Source organism: Ricinus communis, chromosome 3 (genome assembly GCF_019578655.1).
Source record: "Ricinus communis isolate WT05 ecotype wild-type chromosome 3, ASM1957865v1, whole genome shotgun sequence".
In the NCBI taxonomy this organism is placed as follows: domain Eukaryota; kingdom Viridiplantae; phylum Streptophyta; class Magnoliopsida; order Malpighiales; family Euphorbiaceae; genus Ricinus; species Ricinus communis.
This window is the reverse complement of record NC_063258.1, coordinates 32,869,456-32,889,195: the sequence shown is the minus strand read 5'-3', so window position 1 is coordinate 32,889,195 and position 19,740 is coordinate 32,869,456. Positions and strand designations below refer to the sequence as shown.

The 19,740-nt window shown below is 33.5% G+C and overlaps 3 protein-coding genes and 1 pseudogene across 4 annotated transcripts; 2 read left to right on the top strand and 2 right to left on the bottom strand.

Annotated features, from left to right (window-relative positions):
* Window positions 1-2,107: 2,107 nt before the first annotated feature.
* On the bottom strand, window positions 2,108-4,052 carry LOC8265200 (trifunctional UDP-glucose 4,6-dehydratase/UDP-4-keto-6-deoxy-D-glucose 3,5-epimerase/UDP-4-keto-L-rhamnose-reductase RHM1). Its single transcript, XM_002515314.4, has 2 exons — window positions 3,753-4,052; window positions 2,108-3,566 (listed from the first exon to the last, which is right to left on the bottom strand). Exon 2 carries the CDS (start codon window positions 3,523-3,525, stop codon window positions 2,416-2,418), a length of 1,110 nt encoding a protein of 369 aa, XP_002515360.1. The 5' UTR covers window positions 3,526-3,566; window positions 3,753-4,052; the 3' UTR covers window positions 2,108-2,415.
* Window positions 4,053-4,181: 129 nt separating this feature from the next.
* LOC8265201 (cytochrome P450 714A1) lies at window positions 4,182-8,286 on the bottom strand. Of its 2 annotated transcripts, none has more exons than XM_015717083.3 (5): window positions 7,696-8,286; window positions 6,300-6,502; window positions 5,469-5,722; window positions 4,999-5,368; window positions 4,182-4,773 (listed from the first exon to the last, which is right to left on the bottom strand). In XM_015717083.3, exons 1-5 carry the CDS (start codon window positions 7,988-7,990, stop codon window positions 4,348-4,350), a joined length of 1,548 nt encoding a protein of 515 aa, XP_015572569.2. In that variant the 5' UTR covers window positions 7,991-8,286; the 3' UTR covers window positions 4,182-4,347. The 2 variants fall into 2 exon arrangements, with proteins under 2 accessions (XP_015572569.2, XP_002515361.2); XM_002515315.4 differs by having other exon boundaries at window positions 6,300-6,526; window positions 7,696-8,279.
* Window positions 8,287-12,679: 4,393 nt separating this feature from the next.
* On the top strand, window positions 12,680-14,437 carry LOC8265202 (annotated as a pseudogene).
* A 1,037-nt stretch (window positions 14,438-15,474) lies between these two features.
* On the top strand, window positions 15,475-17,393 carry LOC8265204 (serine/arginine-rich splicing factor RSZ22). Its single transcript, XM_015717067.2, has 6 exons — window positions 15,475-15,629; window positions 16,042-16,147; window positions 16,263-16,351; window positions 16,467-16,677; window positions 16,804-16,917; window positions 17,076-17,393. Exons 2-6 carry the CDS (start codon window positions 16,059-16,061, stop codon window positions 17,110-17,112), a joined length of 540 nt encoding a protein of 179 aa, XP_015572553.1. The 5' UTR covers window positions 15,475-15,629; window positions 16,042-16,058; the 3' UTR covers window positions 17,113-17,393.
* Window positions 17,394-19,740: the final 2,347 nt, after the last annotated feature.

Sequence of the window (19,740 nt, the reverse complement as noted above, 5' to 3'; positions counted from 1 at the left end):
AATGCACAATTTCTAGCTTTTCAGTAGCTCTTGTGACTCTGCCTTTTGGAAAAGGAGTTCTTTGTGACTTTCCGAGCTTACAGCCCTCACACTCTACTTCTGGAGCTACAATTTCAGGCAGACTCAAAATTAGCTCTAAATTATGCATCTCTTTTAAAGTTCTAAAATTGTAGTGGCCTAGCCTCTTATGCCATTTCAAGCTATCATCCTCTTTTACACTAAATGCACATGTCTGAATAACATCTAGCTTCAAATAAAAGCTATTACCAATCATCTTGACTTTAGCTATCTCAACACCACAGGTATCTAAAATATAGCAGCATGCATTTTTGAAATAGACACCATAACCTTTTCTAATCATTTGAGGCACACTAAGCAAATTTTGATTGAGCTCAGGTATGTAAAGAACATCTGAGATAACTTTGATACCTTTCTTAGTGTTGACAGAAATTGAGCCTCTTCCTCTAGCTTGAACCGTTGAGCCATCTCCCAGTTTCACTCTGGTTATTATTGACTCGTCAAGGCTAGTAAAACTTGTAGCATCTGGTGTCATGTGGCTAGTACATCCACTGTCTATGAGCCAAGGGTAATTCTGAGCTGTTTTGTTAGCTTGATAAGCCATGAATAAATGCTCTCTTGGATGTGATTTCTCCTCCTCAGCTGCAAGGACCTGCTCTTGAGCTTGCGTCTAAGCTTGTTGAACTTTCTTAGCTCTACAAAACTTTTCGGTGTGGCCAATCTTGTTGCAAAAGCTGCATTTGTACTTTGGTTTTTCACCATCTTTGTACCAACAATCTTTTTCAGCATGGTTTGTTTTCTTGCAAATGGAGCAAGGAGGAAGCTTGCCCTGTTTTGAGCTCGATTTTTGTAGCTAGTACCTCTTCTATTTCTGCTGTTTGGCTTCTTTCCTTTACGAGAAACAAAGAAAGCACCTTCAGCTGTCTCTTCATCTCTTATTGAGATTCTTTGTTCTTGAGCTACTAATTTGCTAGTGAGCTCAGCTACTGTTAGCCTCTGCAAATCACATGACTCTTCAATAGCTGAATTTTAGCTTCAAATTTTCTTGGTACGCTGACCATAATCTTCTCCACCACTCTCTGATCAGGTAGAGCTTCACCATACAGCCTAATTTGGTTTACAAGATCCATCATTCTTGATGAATAATCTTTCACTAGCTCGTCATCCTTTATCTTGAGGCGTGAGCTTCACAACTTTCACTCGATGCCTTGCCTTCAAGGCTCTCTTTGAGGTAATCCCAAACAGCTTTGGGTGTTTCCAGTCCATGATCTTTGGTGAAAACATGATCCGCCAAGCCCCGAGTGGATGCAAGTCAAGGCTTTATCTTTCTTCATGGTCTCCGAGCTGGATTTGGCCCAAGAGCGGGAGGATCTTCATCTGTCTCAACCACTTTCCATAGACCTTGAGATTTGAGGCAAGTTTTCATCTTCACCGACCACAAATGATAAAGTGATCCGTTGAAGGCTACTTGAAGCCATTTTTCTGGTTTTATTCTTGTTCTTGTTCTTCGTTTTCTTTTCAAAAAATCTCACAAATCTTTCAAACACTCGGTATTTCTCTCCCTCACGTGTTTGACTCTCTAGATTTTCTGTTTTTAGCCTCACAGCCCGTAGGACAAGCGCTCTGATACCATTGTAAATGCGGAAATGAAATAGAACTTAGCTGGGTTTGAGCTAAAGTTCTTATAAATTGAGCTAAATCTGAGCTCAAGTTCTTAAGAAATATGGAAATGATGAAGAGAAATTGAGAGAAAAATATATTTTTTTTTTCTTATATTTTCAGCCTTTAACATTTGATTTAAATAGAGAAAGAGATTACAAAAGTTGTAGTTCCCAATGCCACTAACATAGGAACTTGTACAAAGTCAAACAAGAAATTAAATACTATATGGGGACTTACAAGCTATGGAAAACAGTTGGAAACCATGTGCTTGTTTCCAAGACAAGCTCACATGTTCCAACAGTAAAAAGAAATTACTTAAAAACTTTGGACTACAAAATTACCCAACTTCATCTAAAATAAAAAGGAGACATCTCAACGAAAAAGTGTATAACTCATGGAGTTACAATATGGTTAACCGAACATCCTCTATAGTAATTTATTTATTTATTTATTTTGAGAAAGAAAATAACTTACATATAATATGCCTGACAATGGGAGCAATTAAAAGACCAAAACAATTACACAAAAATTGAAAAAGAAATTAGGCAATTGTGTGCTAAATAACTCATTTTCTGAAGTCTAGTCTTGATGTGGAATCTAATTTAATTGACAATGAATCAGGAAACTCCTTCAATTGTATAACATCTCCAGCATCACTCTTCCATTTTTGATGTTATTATCAGCATGGCATTGCTCTGTCGATTGAAATTAAAACCTCTAGTATGACTTCATTCATCAACTGCTATTATTGTCACCTTCTTTTGCACATCCATCCTCCAGCAACCACGAATCATCATTCGAATGGACTACCATTGAAATACGAGGATGCGGATGGAGAGCAGCAGAAACATCGCCCCACCAATTTGGATTCTTTGTGTACCACTCCATTGTCATCTTCAACCCTTCTTCCCAAGGAGTCCTTTCTTGCCACCCCAGTTTCTTGAGCTTTTGATCATCTAAGAAATATCTTTGATCATTGAAAGGCCTATCTTGAACGAACCTGATAGCTTTCTTGGCATCCAGTCTGAACAGCCTACAGATATCCTCTGCCACATCTAACACTCGTCTCTCTTTCTTGGTTCCAATATTATAGACATGTCCAATAGCCCCTTTGTGAAGTATCACATCAAATGCCTCTGCAACATCTTCACAGTGCAGATAGCTTCTCACATTTGAGCCATTACCATGAATTGGTAATTGTTCACCCTTCATCGCAAGGATAATGAATTTTGGAATAAGTTTTTCTGGATACTGGTTAGGGCCATATACATTATTGCCTCGGGTGGTAATTGTAGGAAGGCCATAAGATCGATGGTAAGCCATGACAAGCATTTCAGCCCCAGCTTTTGTGGCTGAGTATGGGTTTGTAGGAAGGAGCTGAGAAGCCTCAGGATTGCCAATATCAGTCTCCATGTCAGTTTCTCCATAAACTTCATCTGTACTAACATGAATGAACCTCTTGATTTTCTTAGTGACCTTGCATGCTTCAAGAAGAACATGAGTGCCATAAATGTTGTTGGTGGTGAATTCAAAAGAGTTCCCAAAAGAATTATCCACATGGGTTTGGGCAGCAAAGTGCATAATAGTATCGATATCTTCAGCTATCAAGAGGTGATTTACAAGATCAGCACTAGCAATATCGCCCTTCACAAACTTGAAATTTGGAGAGGACCGACATGGAGTAAGGTTCCTAAGGCTAGAGCAGTAGTCTAATTTGTCAAGGGCAACGATTTTGTAGTCAGGGTAATTCCTTATCAACCTATTGGTCACATGCGAGGCTATGAAACCAGCTGCACCAGTTATAAGGATCTTTTTGGGTTCGTATGGAGCATGATTAGAAGACATGATTTCTTTATTAACTGCCCGTATAAAAATGTTAATAGTCACTGCATGAAACGTAACAAATGATTAGAAACTTTTTTGCTTTCAATGCAATACTATGAGCAAATGAAACCAACACCAACAATAGATTTCTCCTGTTGCAAGATGGCATGCATTAAAAAGAAGGAAAAAAAGAAAGAAACACAAATATTAATATTAACAAGAAAAAGAGAAAGAGAAAGCACACTTACAAAGAGTGTAAGACAAGTTTCAAAGGGAATGTTAATGGAAGGTGAAAGCGAAAGAATAGTGGCAGGGGTATGTTCATGAAAGGTTAAAGGAAAAGAACAGTGGCTGATCTCTGATTTAGGATCATGATGTTTACGGTTAGAGAACAAAAGAAAGAAGCGGAGAGATCATAGATTGTTAGAGATTAAGGATTTAATCTTGAACTCTGTTTTGACCTCAAAATATGAATACGAACGTGTTGCATTCTCCCTTTTATTTGGAGTTAGTTTTTTGAATCCTTACTTTGCTGCTATTAATTTTTTTCCAAGGCTCTTTAATTGGTAATTAAGGATGAAGTCTTAGTTCCTTTTCTTAATTATGTTTTACATGTTTCATTCCTATTCTATACAAATCAAGTCCCTCTATATAGAGAGAGAGCATTGGGAGGATAATTAACTTAATTATGATATTAATACATTCTTAAATGGCATCTAATAAACACTGTTTTTGTCAAGACATGGAAAGGACACATATATTCCTCCATGGTACAACAAAAGAGCCCATTACACATAGCATAATTGTGTTATTTTTAAGTTTATTTTTCAGCACTCTTTCCTGCTAAACCTTTTTGATTAAAATCTGTACACCATGCTCAGGCTCCACAATCATTCTAAAAGCAGGAGAATGCTGATAATTGGGAGATAGGGTGAAGGTAAACTTGGAGATAATGAGGGAGAGAACGACCTTCAGCTGGATCATAGCAAAGTTTCTGCCTAAGCACAAACGAGTTCCAACTCCAAATGGTATATAAGCTTGGGCAGATTTACAAGCTTTAGAGACACCATCCGCGAACCTTTCTGGTCTAAACTCATTAGCATCTTGTCCCCATATGTTTGGATCCCTATGCAAAGTGGGAATCAAAGTCCATATGCACACACCTTTTGGAACTGTGTATTTTCCTATTTGTACTTCTTCAAGTGCCTCCCTTGACACAAATGCTGCCGGCGGATATAGCCTCAGTGCCTCTTGTATCACTATGGTCACCTATTTAGAGAGAACAAACATTATTATGCTTTGGAACCATGAGGATTGGTCTGAATGGTAGCTAGATTTGCTTCTCAGTCTATGGCCCTGGATTCAATTCCCATGGCTAGCATTCAGAAGGCAGTACCTAAGTTCACATGCTTTGCCTCGAATACCCCGTATATGAACTTTGATTAAAACATAAAAAATGGAAATGTATTTGTTAATATATGGCTATTAACTTACCATCTTCAAGTTGGAGATTGAATTTGCATCTAGCCCATCTTTGCAAACTTGATTCACCTCCTCTCTGATACGAGATTGCCACTCTGGATGTAGTGCAAGAAGCATCAAGCACCAGGAGGCTGCAGTGGCAGTAGATTCATGACCTGCAAAGTATATACTCTTGCAATTGTCGACTATAAATCGCTTTGGTGAAAACTTGGTAGCCTCACCATCGTTAACTGCCTCCTCAAGTAATTGCTGCATTAGGTCCTTCTCAATTGAAGCTTTCTCTGAGCATTGCCTTTCTCGTTCTTTGACTGTCTCCCAAATTAATGACTCTACCTCTCTTTCCAAGTTAGTGATTATCTTGTGGTTCTTGCTAGCATAAAACCTGCAATTGACCCAATTACAGATGGAAAATGATGGGTGCATTGAAAGAATTTGCAGCATCAGATCAGATAATAAAGTGCGAATTAGAAACTAAAACATACCCAAAACTTGTGACACCAAAAAGAATGCTTTGGTTGGTGAGAAGGTTTTGGATGTTCCTAAGTTTGGAGAAAATTTGTTTGCCTTTGGAGTAGGAGCTCCCAAAACAAGCTCTTGCAATGACATCAGCGGAGAGGCCTCGCAAATCTTCATCAACTCTAATGTCTGCTTGGCTACCCCCTTCAGCTTCGGTGATGCTTTCCTCCCATTTTCTTACCAATGCTTCTGCTGACTCTATCATTAGCCCCACCATACCCTGTCCAATGCTCCTAACATTAATAATTATTTTTCATTCACAATAAATGGACCCAAATGTATGTGCATATCTTAAATTAGATCTATATGTTAAATTATTCTAAGAATGATATCATGACAGCAATAGGCTCATAAATTCTTAAATACCCTTGAAGATATTTTCTTTTTCTAAAAAAATAATAGTACCAAGCTGTTGAAATATATATATAAGTAATGTTACACACTTTACCTTCCCTGCACATTTCATCTTCATTTGTTTCTATTTTTATTTACTTGATGTGATTTGTAATATTTTTATTATATTCCATAATATCTTATAATTAAAAAATAATTTAATAAAAATATTATATATAGCAATAATTGGATTAAATAAGGCTATCCCATTGCTTTAATAATTTGTTAAAGCATTAATAACATTAAATTTAAAATTTTTAGACAGCAGAAATTGCTGTCGCGATTTGAAGGCATTCCCTCGAGACGAGGCAAAGAATTAATTAGTGAATTATTAGTTGCATGACATTTATATAAATTTATACTGACATTAATCAGTGAGTTATTAGATGTTAGAAGAAGCATACCTTGACCTTGTCCTTGAAGAATTCTGGAGCAATAATTTTGCGCTGCTGAGCCCAGAGGTGGCCATTGGACCTGATAATGCCGTTGCCAAGCATGGGTTCAAGTCTTTTAGTCAAATAAGTAGGCTTCCCCAGGTCTAAGTTAATTGACTGGTTCATTTCCTTCACTACCTCTGGATCGTTTACATACAGATGTTGCCTAAACCCTGTCGAGTATGTGTATATTAGACCTGCAATCATTTTTCACCAACCAAAATCTCTTTTAGTCTAAACTTATTCAAATCCTTTTTCATTACAGAACTCCACTTGCAATTTACACATCCATTGCTTTCTCGACCGCCCATTACATAAAATCAAATCATTTTATATATCAACGATGATATCTTAATATTATTTCAATATGCATGACAAAAATTATTTAATTAAAAAGAGGGAGAAAAACAATAGAAAACTCGAATCCATTGGCCCATAAAAAAAATAGTCCAATTCAGAGAGTGCAATAAAAATAAAAATAAAAGCAGTTACTTTTTTTACCAATTATGGAAAGAATGAGCATCATGGAGTAAAAGAGAATTTTATTATTATAAAATTAAATTACTAGGTAACTCAATCAATAAGGTGATTTATAAATCTTAGAAATATATATTATTCTTTAAAAGTTCCAACATCAACAATTCAAATCTAATTTTGAACAAGAAAGATAGAGGAAGTTGCTTCCTTTTGAAGCATGGACCTTCATCAATATTTTAGTTAGACCTGGTTGCCTTGGGTCCATAAACATTAATCACTCAAAATAAATCCCATATATGCTGGTCAGTTTTCTAAAGATGCAAAGGGTAAGACTGCAATTATTATTTTGTCTATTATATAGATATATTTGGTCAATTACTTAAAATATTATTCTTCACCTCCTTTGCATATTTGATTAAAGAGATAGAATAAGAATAATAAAAAGTAGAATGCTAGCAAATATCATTTTCAGACCATGTAATGTATCGTTTAATGTGAATGATAATTTTGGCACGTAGGTATATATAACAAGGTAAGATTCCTATTACAATTATTACTTTAAAGAAAAAAATGTTTGCATCTGCCAATTAAAAACCAAAATACACAAGAAAGAAACTATAGTAGAAAGGAAACAGACTAACGTTTTTATTTTTTATTTTTTAGGTTCACCCATAATATTAGGGAGATTTAAATTTAAGAATTTGAAAGAGAGTTTATATTTAACGTGCCTCAAGAACTCTTTTTATTTAAATTTAATTGGTTTTATTTTTATTTTTATTTTGAAAGAAAGGAATTAAGGATAAACAAAGGAGAAAAAGAAGAAGAAGAAAGGAATTAATTCTAAAGAGAAGTATATGTAGAAGGAGGGCGAGTAGATGTAAAATCTTACCATATTGTTTTCTCCAATATTCGAAGTAAGGGAAGATGGAGGAAGTGTAATCATGAGCAACAATTTCACCGTGATTTTGAGCTTTCATTGCCTTCAACTGAATTTGTTGCATTTCAGAGAGATTGCCGTAGAGAAAAGAAGGAGAAGGACCTCTGATACCCTGAACATGGAGCTTCGTCTTCAACCTCTGTGAGCTGAGCAAGACTGTTTTGTAGAGATGAATGATGAAGCAGACAGCGAGTAGAAGAAGAACCACTGAAGACACGATGAGTGTCAGTGCAAGAGAGACCTCCATATCTTCCACGCTTTTGCTGAATTAATTTGATTTTCAGAGACTTGGAAGTTTCTTTTGATAGTATGGTGCTGGTGGCACTTGCAATATATATATATACATATACAAGGCAATTAAAAGAAATAATCCAGGTGTCAGTAATGTAATGGAGTTAAATTAATTAGCAATTGATATTATATTTAAGACATTAAAATGATTGGATTAAGCAGCTGAAGGACACGATACTCGTTGATGATTGGACAAAGTGAATTGACTCTTCTGGGAACTGATCATAGTACTATTATTGGTGGATTGAGTAGGATAACAGCGATATAAGTAACTAAACACTGTTGCTTTTTATTGGTAGATTGAGTCGGATCACAGGGCGGGAGTGGTACCCAGCAGCAGTCTATTATTTATACTACCTAGCTTCCCTTCAATTATTTTATGTATGAATATCATTTCTCATAAGCCACGCCCCATATTTCATTATTTTCTCTAAATCACTACTTCATAAAGTTAAAGCATTCGTACAATACAACACCCCATCTAACCATACAAGCACAAAATTGCATTATTTCAAATAAATTTTAACTGTAAATCAAAATTATATTAAAAGCGTTAAATATCAATCAGTAATGACCATCAAGTAGATAGTAACACAAAAAGAATATTCATAGATTTTCTTTTATTATTATTATTCTTTTAAAAGAGAGAAAGAAAAAAGAAAAAGAATCATATGTCATGACGTGGAGGAGGTGATTTTTTCATCTACTTTCTTAAAATAAGTAATAGTTATCCATTAAAAAGGCATTTTCATCTCTGATTTTGATTACTCAAAGGAGTAGCGTACTTATCTATTGCTAACAAGTAGATAGCATTAATAGCCAGCTAGCAAACCAAAGGCAATGCATTTTACTGCCCCCACCCTCATGATTAAACTTGAGCAATATCCATACAAATTACAAAAGGCGTATGCTCATTTGGAACTGGTTTTTCACCTTGCACTTTTAATACTCTCTCCATCCCAAATTGATAATTCATTATTCTTTTCTTTTATTTTAAAATATAGTTTACTTTTTTTATAATTGTTAATTTTAGTAATAATTATTTTTATTAATTTATTTAAATATTATTATTATTATATGTAACTTTTGGTACTTTAAACTGTAGTTTCCATGGGAAGATTTGAGGGTCATTTTTAAATAGAAAGCTTGGGCCATCCAAAATTGCATAGGGCCGGAACTTGCTAAAACTAGGGTTTGGTCGGTTGGATTGGACTCTGTATAGGTCACCACGTCACATAAAAGTGGAGCACATTGGACCACCGCTAATCCTGTCCTAACATTTCTTAGGGTTGGCCTCGATCAAATATAACACTAGACTTCTATTTCTCTTCTACTTATATTCTAATATATATAACTAATTATATTCATGTAATTTATTGATACAGCTTTCAAATTTTTGAAAATCTACCTTTCTACTTAGCTCTCGCGTTCAAAATTTATATGTCAACTATTTTATTTAAAAATTAGGTTGAAGATTCAGTGTTAATATCTATTTAATTTATTTTATTAATCGATACTAATTTCTGGGTAAAAAGAATTATTATTTTTTTTTATGAAATGTAGTAGTTGTATATAATTAAATTGATTATTGATCTTCAGCTGAATCGATTTTTTCAGTTCGGCCTTTAAATTGAGTAATTTCATATTCAAAAAATGATATTGTTTTACTAATATGATAAGGTGGCGTTTAATTACACCCACGTGGCCATGGGAGCTATGTTTCCGTTAGGTCAACTTTCAAAATCCTTTGAAATGAGGGCATGCAAATGCAACCATCCAACTAGAAAGTGAAGAGGAATTAGTTGAGAGCGAGTACAGTTCATGATTCATGGGTGTCCCTAATATAAATACTCAGCTTTTTAAATAGAATATTCTTCTTTGTTTTCTTTTCCCCATTTTAATGCACAGGACATAATTCTGATGCAAAATTGTGCTTTTGTGTCTGGGTATTATAATTGTGAAATTCTGGATTAATTTAAAAGTTGAAAATTGCTGACTGGGCCTGCAAAATAAAATATATATAATCTTAAAAAACTTTTCAAACTTCCTACGACTGATCTTTTTATAACGATGAAACAAGTTTCTTCATCACATTTCTCTGTAAAACAATTATTTTTATTCTGTTTTTGTATTTTTCTTTTTTGAGAATGACTTGTTTCATTCATTGTTTTACTCCCATTCTTTGTTTCTTAATCTTAAACCTATTAAAATATTCATTGAATCATAGTTCTCTAATTATAAAATTCCATCTATTTTTCTCTTCTTGACTCAAAATTTGGCTGACGGGTCTAGAAAAACTTGAAATTTAACACTCTGATCACAAAATTATAAAACTAATAAGTCGATTTTTAACAAGCATTCCATTATAATAATTTGGTTAATTAGGTTGTCATTTTAATGAGTATATAATTATAAATGTATGCGTGTGATATAAATCACGAAAGAATTTAAAAATTTAGAATATATTTATTAAGTTGTTATTGGCACTGTAATTAGTAGTTGTTACTGATAACTGGTAGTCAGTAAATAATAACTATTTGATAATTATATTTAGTAAAATCATTAATTATTATTTATATAATTAATGATTAATATACTGATCAATTTAATTGTTATTTTCCTACTCTTTATTAAAGCTATACGAATATGTAAAAGTAGCTATAAGAATGATGCATGACGAAGCATTCCATTAAATAATTAATACATAATTTTGCAACAAGCATTCCACTAAATATAATTAATACATAATGTAGAGATTGGAATTGCAAACTACTGAGAATTGGTTCCATTACGTAATTAATTAATACATAATATTTTAACAAGTATTCCACTCAATAATTGGGACAAGCAATTCCATTTTACTGATATACATTGCCGAATGCAGCCTTTTTTTTCTTTTAATATTATATTTACGAAAGCAGAGGAATCTTATTATGTTGTAATTAATTTGAAATCTAATTGTTAATGGGCATCATATACATTCCAAGCTATTCCTTTTCTTTTTTCTTTTTTGAAGAAAATACCATTCCGAGTATTTTTAGACTAATTAATATATGTTTTGATCTTTATCTCTCTTTTTAATGTTTATATGACAATCATAAAGATGTCTGATTTATTTTTAACTAAAATTTGCAAGTCACAGAATTTATAATTAAAAAGGTATCTGATGCTTATTTTTATTATAATATTATATAATCTAATTTTTTTTAGAGTAATAATTTCTTTTGTGATGATAAAGTCTGAACAAATAGACGATTGCTTTTTTTTTTTTTTCTTTTAGAATCTATTTTTGTTTGGCTAATCAATGCAGCAGATAACTAATAGTTAATAATTAATACTGATGGGTAAAAATATTAAACTATTTGAAATTCTTTATTAATAAATAATGTTAGCATGTTAAATAACCGTTAAGGATATAAATTATCGTTAAATATATTGTATTATATTTAATAATATAAATTAATAAAAATAACTTATAATAATTAAAAGTATTATAGCTATTTTTTTTAGCTCAATAGTATTTATTATTAAAAAAATTTATAAAAACTATTTTAAAAGTATAAATTTAAATTTAAACTCTACTAATAAGAATTTCTAATTTTAAATACCATAATTATAAATATTATAAAAAATTTAATTTTAAATACCATAATTATAAATAGTATAATTATTTAACCATTAAGAATAATTTTAAATAATAATAATTATTACAAAATATAAAAATTTAATATTTTGATATCATCTAAAAGTAAGTTATTATTAATAATTTAATAAAGATAATAGTGGTCAAATAAATTAAAAAGTAAAATAAGCTATTAAATGATAAGAAAAAATTCTGGAAAAGATATGATACAATCAACATCCGGATGGTATTAAATTAGCTATTAACTGCTATCTTTTAAATTTTTACCAAATAATTTAATATAATTGTTCAGTGAGAAATAACTATCAGTTATATCAAATATTTAAACCAATTCGCCTCTAAACTTTTATATAAAGGCTTCTTCTTTTTTTATCGGAAACATTTTGAAAGCAATATGGTTTTATTTTCTCTTGTTAAAGCTAAAAAATAAAATAAAAATTTAGTTATTTTCATTTTTAATTTGTATTATTAACTTTTTTCTTAAGAAAGTAAAACTAAAATGTATAAATCTTAAAAAAAATATTTGGGCAGTAATTATTAGTTGATATTTTTGTTGGACCGAAATGGTAATAAAATTTTTTGATTTTTTTTTTCAAACAAGGTAATGGACATCTTGATATATTTATATACTACAAATTGTATTTTTATGCATAAATTTATATTTATAATATTTTTATGAGTTTTATAAATATGATTAATTTTCTTTGTATATAGTCAAATAAATAATAAAAAATTAATCTGCCAGCCCTAACAATGAATACTGCGTGGAAAGGAAGAAGAGAGCATGTGAAGGTCAACAATAACTTATGTTTCGAATTTGACCAAAATTTTATTCTTTTAGGAGAGCCATCTTTTATTATTATCATCGACTGATTCGTCTTTCCTGCCAAGAAAATTAATTTTGTTTTGTATTTGTTTCTTTTAATTCATTGATTTGTTTGGTATCGCTGCAAGATTACAAATTCCAAATTTTGAGTAGTAATTTCATTACAATAAGCCGCGTTAAGATATTTCCTAAGTCCTTTCGTAGGTCGCTTATATAAGCAAACTGTCCTCTATGTACGATGACACACAACACTTGAAGAGAAAAAATGAAAAATATATAGAAAGAGATGATGGCTTTATCTGCTGATCAAACCCATGTTGTGGTGTTTCCTTTCATGGCTCATGGCCACACTCTTCCATTGCTAGACCTTTCAAAAGCTCTTTCACGCCAACACATTAAAGTAAGTATCATTACCGCTCCAGGAAATGCTAAATCAATCTCAGACTATGTTGCCTCTTACTCGCTTATATCTCTCATTGAAATTCCTTTTCCTGCTGTTGATGGCCTGCCTATAAGTTGTGAAAGCACTTGTCAACTTCCATCCATGGAATTCCACCTTCCTTTTGTTCAAGCCACCAAACAACTCAAAAGGCCATTTGAGAACATTCTTCAGAGCATGGTGGATTCTCATGCTACTCCTGTACGTGTCATTTCTGATTTCTTTTTAGGCTGGACGCTTGCTGTATGCCAGTCATTCGGTGTTCCGAGGTTGGTTTTTCATGGTATGGGTGTTTTATCTATGGCAAATAGCAAATCTGTCTGGGTACATCAACCACATTTGAAAACGGCTTCAGTTTTTTTATCCTTTGGAGTTGCCTGGTATGAATCTTCCTTTCACTTTAACACCTTCTGACCTGCCTGAGACACTTAACATGCAAGATCATGATAACCTACTTTCTCAAGTCATAGAGGTGGGTGCAGCCGATGCTAATAGCTGGGTTGTTGTTGTTAATAGTTTTGAAGAGCTAGAAAGAAGTCACATCCCATCTTTTGAATCCTATTATAGCGGAGGAGCTAAGGCTTGGTTCTTGGGGCCCTTGTTTTTGTATGACAAAATGGAAAATACCAACAAAAAGACTTCCTTTATGCTGATGCAGTTTCTTTCTGAGCAACCTCCAAATTCAGTGATATATATTTCATTTGGTACACAAGCTGATGTACCGGATGCTCAATTAGACGAGGTGGCCTTTGGGTTAGAGGAGTCAGGATTTCCATTTCTTTTGGTGGTTCGTTCAAAGACATAGTCTTTGCCTAATGGGATGGAAGAGAAGATCAATGACAAAGGTTTGGTCATTAAGGAATGGGTTGATCAACGTACAATGTTATCTCACCGTGCAACAGGAGGATTCTTGAGTCACTGTGGTTGGAATTCTGTGCTAGAAAATGTATCAGGTAGTGTGCCAATTCTTGCTTGACCTATGATAGCCGAGCAACCTTTGAATGAGAAGTTGATAGTGGATGGACTTGGAGCTGGGATTAGTATCAAACGAGTGAACAGGTCTGACTCTGGAGTTGTTTTTGTTTCGAGGCAAGCAATATGCGAGGGAGTGAGGGAGTTGATGAGTGGAGACAAGGGTAGAAACGCAAGGGAAAGGGCGCAAGCCTTAGGGCGCGTGGCTAGGCGGGCAGTGCAACCAGGTGGATCCTCATATTATACTTTGCGGAAGATGATTGCCCAACTTCGTGCATGCTAGACCACGTTACATTGGATACCACCTAAGCATGGTCCATGTTCTTAGCTCTTCCCCAACTTCGTCGTTCTTAGCCAAATTCTGCTCTTCCCCACCTAATCCCATTGGCTTTATTTATCCTTTTGATGGGGTTCATATTGTCATTAACTATACCTATAACCCACAACATTCATTATACAAGTTGTTCTATGCGTACTCTATTTTTGGATTTTATCACCTCAAAATATCTTTTTTTTCTTCTTACTTCTCTTCATCTTTATGATAATAATTAATAAAAAGAAACTCTTAATTAAAATTTTAAAAGCACAACATATTTTTAATCTTCAAAATAAAAATTATATTCTAAATATTTAACATAAATATTTTTTTTTCAGAATAATAATGATTTTGTAGTTTAATTAATAGTTTTTAATATTTTAAGTTTCCATAATTAGCATCAAAATAAAATAACTACATTCTAATGATTAAACAACCATTTTATAAAAATTAATATCATTGTTTAATTTTAAAAACTATTTATTTACTCATTTAAATTTTAAAAATTTAATACTTTTTTTGTGTACATATCTAGATTTAATTTAGAGCGAATCGAGCAAGATCTTTATGGGTGGTAAAATATTTCCTTAAGAGTTTTAATACAACCATAAACTTTAGTTAACCTAGAAGAAATTCTTACCATCTTGTCTACACACTCTTGAATAAAAAACTTCAATACTTTTATTTCCATTATGTAAAAGCATATATTTTTATTGTACGAGATTTGGACTCGGAGGAGTCAATTACTCTTGATCACAACCTATAAATTGGTTGAGATTCATACTATCCATGATTTTTCTGTTCATTTATATTAATGTCTTTTACTGTATTAGCTTGATTTTTCACAACAATACTGGTTTTGCTTTATTTTTTAAAAGCCAAAGTGTTACCAATTCAACCTATACAGGTGTTTTATCAAATGCCATTAAAACATTTCTTTCCCCCTTTTCTAAGGAGACAGACTCGTACTCTTATATATGGGGCCTCCCAAAAAGAAGGGCTGGAAGAACAGAGGTCCAAATTTTTTATTTTCTAAGCAAAGGTTCAAAAGTTTACTTTTCGTTTGCAGCTGTAATGTTAAGAATTAAAAAAAGATAATATAAAAGAAGAGACTAAAAATTGTATTAAATGGGCCATATACTTAAAATCCAAATCAGAAAGATGAAAATGGGCCTTACCTCCTATAAACATTATTACATAACAGGGCCTGCCTGAGTTATGGGGCAAACGTAAAAATAGCAAGAAAGGGAAGGGTCTTGACAAGTAAATTATCGTTATTTAATAATTTAAAAAAGCCCTAACAGCGCAAACAGCACGCAGAAAGAGACATAAACGCGAAGCAGCGAGATTTAGCTGCTAGGGTTTTTCTCTTCTCTTTCGATTTCAAAAATCTCTGACGGTACAGATCTCTTTCTTGTTTGCTTTATTCTATTGTTGCCGCATCAGATTTTTTGTATTATCTGTTAAATTCCTAACGAACGATAGAAACAAGAAGAGATATAAATTTTAACGAATGAAGCATTAATCGTGTAAAGTAGCTTCTTACAATAAGATAAACTAGTGATATTTTCCAGGATCTTCTTTTAGTGGAAGCAAGATTAGAATTCGTTTAATTCATGAGATTTGCAGCTGTCTTAATAATAATTATCGCTGGTTGTGGTCTTTTTTTCTTTTTGATACATAATTAGATGCTGATATATTTTCATTACTGATAAGAATGAGGAAGGTTTTAGTTAATGTTTATTCTTGTTTGAGGGTTAAAAGGAAAATATTGAAGCTTATTTGTTCAATTTTGTTATTCCATTTGGCAGGTTTTTCTTTTGATACGATGTCTCGTGTCTATGTGGGTAACTTGGATCCTCGAGTCACTGAGCGTGATCTTGAAGATGAGTTCCGCAGATTTGGGGTCATAAGAAGGTTTAGATTTTTAGCTTATTTTTCTGTATCAGCTATATTTGTTTATCAGGGATAATTTTATTTTATTCTTTTTTTCCCAAATTCTGCTGACAATATGTGTATAACTTATGTGCAGTGTATGGGTTGCACGAAGACCACCAGGCTATGCATTTATTGACTTCGATGATAAAAGGGATGCAGATGATGCAATCCATGAATTAGATGGTATATCTTTAATAAAGTATCATCTTGTCACATTTTAAATATTTGTGGTAGAGCTTTTACAATCTTTATTTCTGGAAATTCTGTTATAGAAAATGATGAATTGTTTTTGCTGCAGGCAAGAATGGTTGGAGAGTTGAGCTTTCTCACAATTCAAGAGGTGGTGGAGGCCGTGGTGGTGGCCGTGGTCGCTCTGGTGGTTCCGACTTGAAGTGTTATGAATGTGGGGAACCTGGTCATTTTGCCCGTGAATGCCGCCTACGTGTTGGTTCTGGAAGGCGACGCAGCCGCAGCCCTAGATATCGCAGGAGTCCTAGCTATGGTCGAAGGTAAAATCTTGATTCTTCTCTTGTCTAATTCCTTTGTCTCTCTTCCATGTCCAAATGTTCTGATCAAAATTTTGGATTTCTTGGAAATCAAAATGAATTATTTGTAACATTACTACTCTGGAGCAGGAGCTACAGCCCGCGTGGACGATCTCCCAAGCGCCGCAGCATTTCACCTCGTGGGCGCAGTTATAGCAGGTCACCACCATACCGTGGTCGTGAAGAGCTGCCATATGCCAATGGGTGAGGTGTACTTCCCCTGAGGTGTTATTCTTGTCAAGACTCATTGGTCATAGCCAGTAAATTTTTCAAAGAGTGAAAAGCTTTTATGAATCTTAATTTTTGTTTGGTTCCAGTATTATGATACTGAATGCTCACACATTTTGCTGTGTTTGATGCAGAAATGGTATAAGGGATCGACGCCGAAGCAGGAGCTAAAGTTGCACTCTGGTATAATTGCCGTTGTTGAGACGATACTAAGATTAAGTGTGTTTATTATGTTTGGACTTCAGTACGACTGTGTTTTAAATGGGCAACGCCCTCAGCCTCTTGGATTTGGATAAGTTTCTTATACTTATTACTATGTTGGTTATTTTCTATATTCCATGTAGGATAGTTTAGGACTTTTCCTGGAAGAAGTTTCTGTAGGTATTATTTATGAGTTTATTGAGACAGATTGTCCGTAAGACTGGTGCTAAAAATTTATGCTTTTGTTTTTGTGTTGAGGTGTCTTCTGGGTCTGCTTCGTTGGTTTTGTGCTTCTACACTTGAGGTTTCATTCTTGGCTGCTCTGCATTGGGATCTTCAATTTTGATTATCCAATTGGGGTCCCAGCTAACTACATGTCTGCTTCTGTTTGAATGAACTCTCCGGCTGTGATACACCTCTCACAATCTCTATTTATTTAAGTTAAAAGGATAGAGAGCTGCTTCAAACGCTTCTGGCAGGTACTTATATCTGTTCCACAGAAGTTGGGTTTTAGGAATTTTAAAACAAGTGAGTCTCGCTATATTTTTAAGAAAATAAATTATTGAGGGGAAAAAATGATAAATTTGAAGATTCTGTTGGTTGAAATTTGGGAATGCACAGTTAAAACTAAATTGGACATTCTTCTTTGTAAAACTGAGGAGCTTTTCTCCTTTATGGTTGTATTTGGTTTTAATAGTTTCTGCTTTTCTATATTTGGTTGAAATAGAAAGGGAGTCGGAGGTTGTTGTGGTCTGGCTCTGTAGGCTGTGATGTGGTGGAGAAACTCTTGAAATAGGGTGGTTGATTTCTTGAGGGTACTTATGACCTCGGCCACTCACTGTGGACTGTTTTCATATGCTGGTTAAAAATGAGTTTTCATGCTGCTTAGAGACTAGAAGTGAAGGAATTTATCTCATTATTAGGGTTTTTTTTTAAATTAAAAAACTTATTATTCCACTTATCATATGCTTTTGGAAATTGCTCGTGTCATCTTCTGGGTGTTGTGGCTACTATTATGAGCTGGTCTTGTGTACTTCAAGTTAGTGAAATATTTGAGCTGCTGGAAGAGCTCTTATCTTCAACATGTCCAGTGCATGCAAGCCTTAGCTGCAGACACTTCACGGCCTCCAACCTTGGGTCCCAACAAGCCGACAGCAATTTCCACCCCCTGGTAACTTTGACTTCTCTGGAAATGCTTGGTTTTGTTTTGATGATTCGTCTAGAGTATTTGACCAGCAGAATTCTACTAGCATTATCCGTCTTAAGATTGCATTTTCTCATAAATGTGGTTTACTGAGGAAGATTTTATACCTTCATCATGACCTGATTCTGTGGGTAAGGTGGTTAGCTAATCGTGGTTCCACAATGCGCCTGCAAACACTGGCATCTTGTCTGAGAATGCGGGCTTTGGGATGAGGTCTTTTGATAGAGACGAGCACTCCTTTTGCATGTGCCTCGCCAGTGTTATTTAAGCTATATAATGGGTGTATGTCATTTCCAAGTACATTTGTTGGATATCCAGCACACGAATTCATACTTAGATTGATTGATACATTTTAGTTTCATTTCATTTGGCTCCTGAAAAGTTCATTTTTAAGGTTAGAATCATTCATGGAAGTGCTGTAAATAATACAGATACACAACATGCTTAAGCATCTGTGCTCTTTGCAGGCATATGGAAAATAATGTCAGCAATACCTATCTGTTTATATAATTTGTTTTTTTCTTTTTTCTTTTTTGACAAATGGTGCCTTTAAAAATATTTATACTAACTAAACTTTAACCCCTAAATCCTAATTACTAAGTAAATTTTAAATTTTTAATAATTATATGTAATTATGTTAAAATTTAAAATAAATATTTAAATATTTAAAAATAATTTTTTGATAATAATTTTTAAAATTTGAGAATTATAAAATAATTAGATAAAATTAAAAATTTGATTAATAATAAACCTAAAAGAATTTGCTTCAAGCTAATAGGATAGCGCATCTGGGTACAAAAGATGGCCTAGCTGTCGGTCACTCGATTAGCCTTATCTATCTACAGGAGGGGAGAATTGCAGGCTAATGTATCTATCTTCAAAGGGAAAAAATTGATGCGGAGGAGTCCTGTAGTTTGAGTAGCGGCTTAATTGTCTAAATAAAATCTTCACTTTCAAATTTAGCATATGCGGTGTTAAATTTATTGAATCAAATTTATAACATTATGTGATTCTATTAATAAAAAAAATTAGTAAAAAAGGAGCAAAAACCATTTTGGGCTGACTTAGTTCTCCATTCTCTTAAAAGGAGTACTGGCATGGCATTAGATAGAAATTAGATAAATATATGGATGGGTCACGTGGTGGCAAAGTTAAGCACACGCGATGCACGTTCCAGTGACCGCAATACCTGTGGAGGGTTACCGTATAATATTAACACATGTCAGCACTCTCCTATCCTCTGATTTTGTCTTTTATATTAATACATAATTAATACTCCAAATTCAATTTTGACATTACTCATCATTAAGTCTATGGCCAATTATATCAAATCAAATCTCTTCTGAAATTCACAGTCACAATCAGTCACAGAAAGACTTGTCCATCACTCCCTT

Coding starts and splice junctions, on each gene's coding strand:
- LOC8265200 (XM_002515314.4), bottom strand. CDS start 3,525: ATGTCTTCTAATCATGCTCCATACGAACCCAAAAAGATCCTTATAACT.
- LOC8265201 (XM_002515315.4), bottom strand. CDS start 7,990: ATGGAGGTCTCTCTTGCACTGACACTCATCGTGTCTTCAGTGGTTCTT. Junction 6,527..7,695: donor ATATTGGAGAAAACAATATG/GTAAGATTTTAC, acceptor AAATGATTGCAG/GTCTAATATACACATACTCG. Junction 5,369..5,468: donor TTTGGTGTCACAAGTTTTGG/GTATGTTTTAGT, acceptor GGTCAATTGCAG/GTTTTATGCTAGCAAGAACC.
- LOC8265204 (XM_015717067.2), top strand. CDS start 16,059: ATGTCTCGTGTCTATGTGGGTAACTTGGATCCTCGAGTCACTGAGCGT. Junction 16,148..16,262: donor AGATTTGGGGTCATAAGAAG/GTTTAGATTTTT, acceptor ACTTATGTGCAG/TGTATGGGTTGCACGAAGAC. Junction 16,678..16,803: donor AGTCCTAGCTATGGTCGAAG/GTAAAATCTTGA, acceptor ACTCTGGAGCAG/GAGCTACAGCCCGCGTGGAC.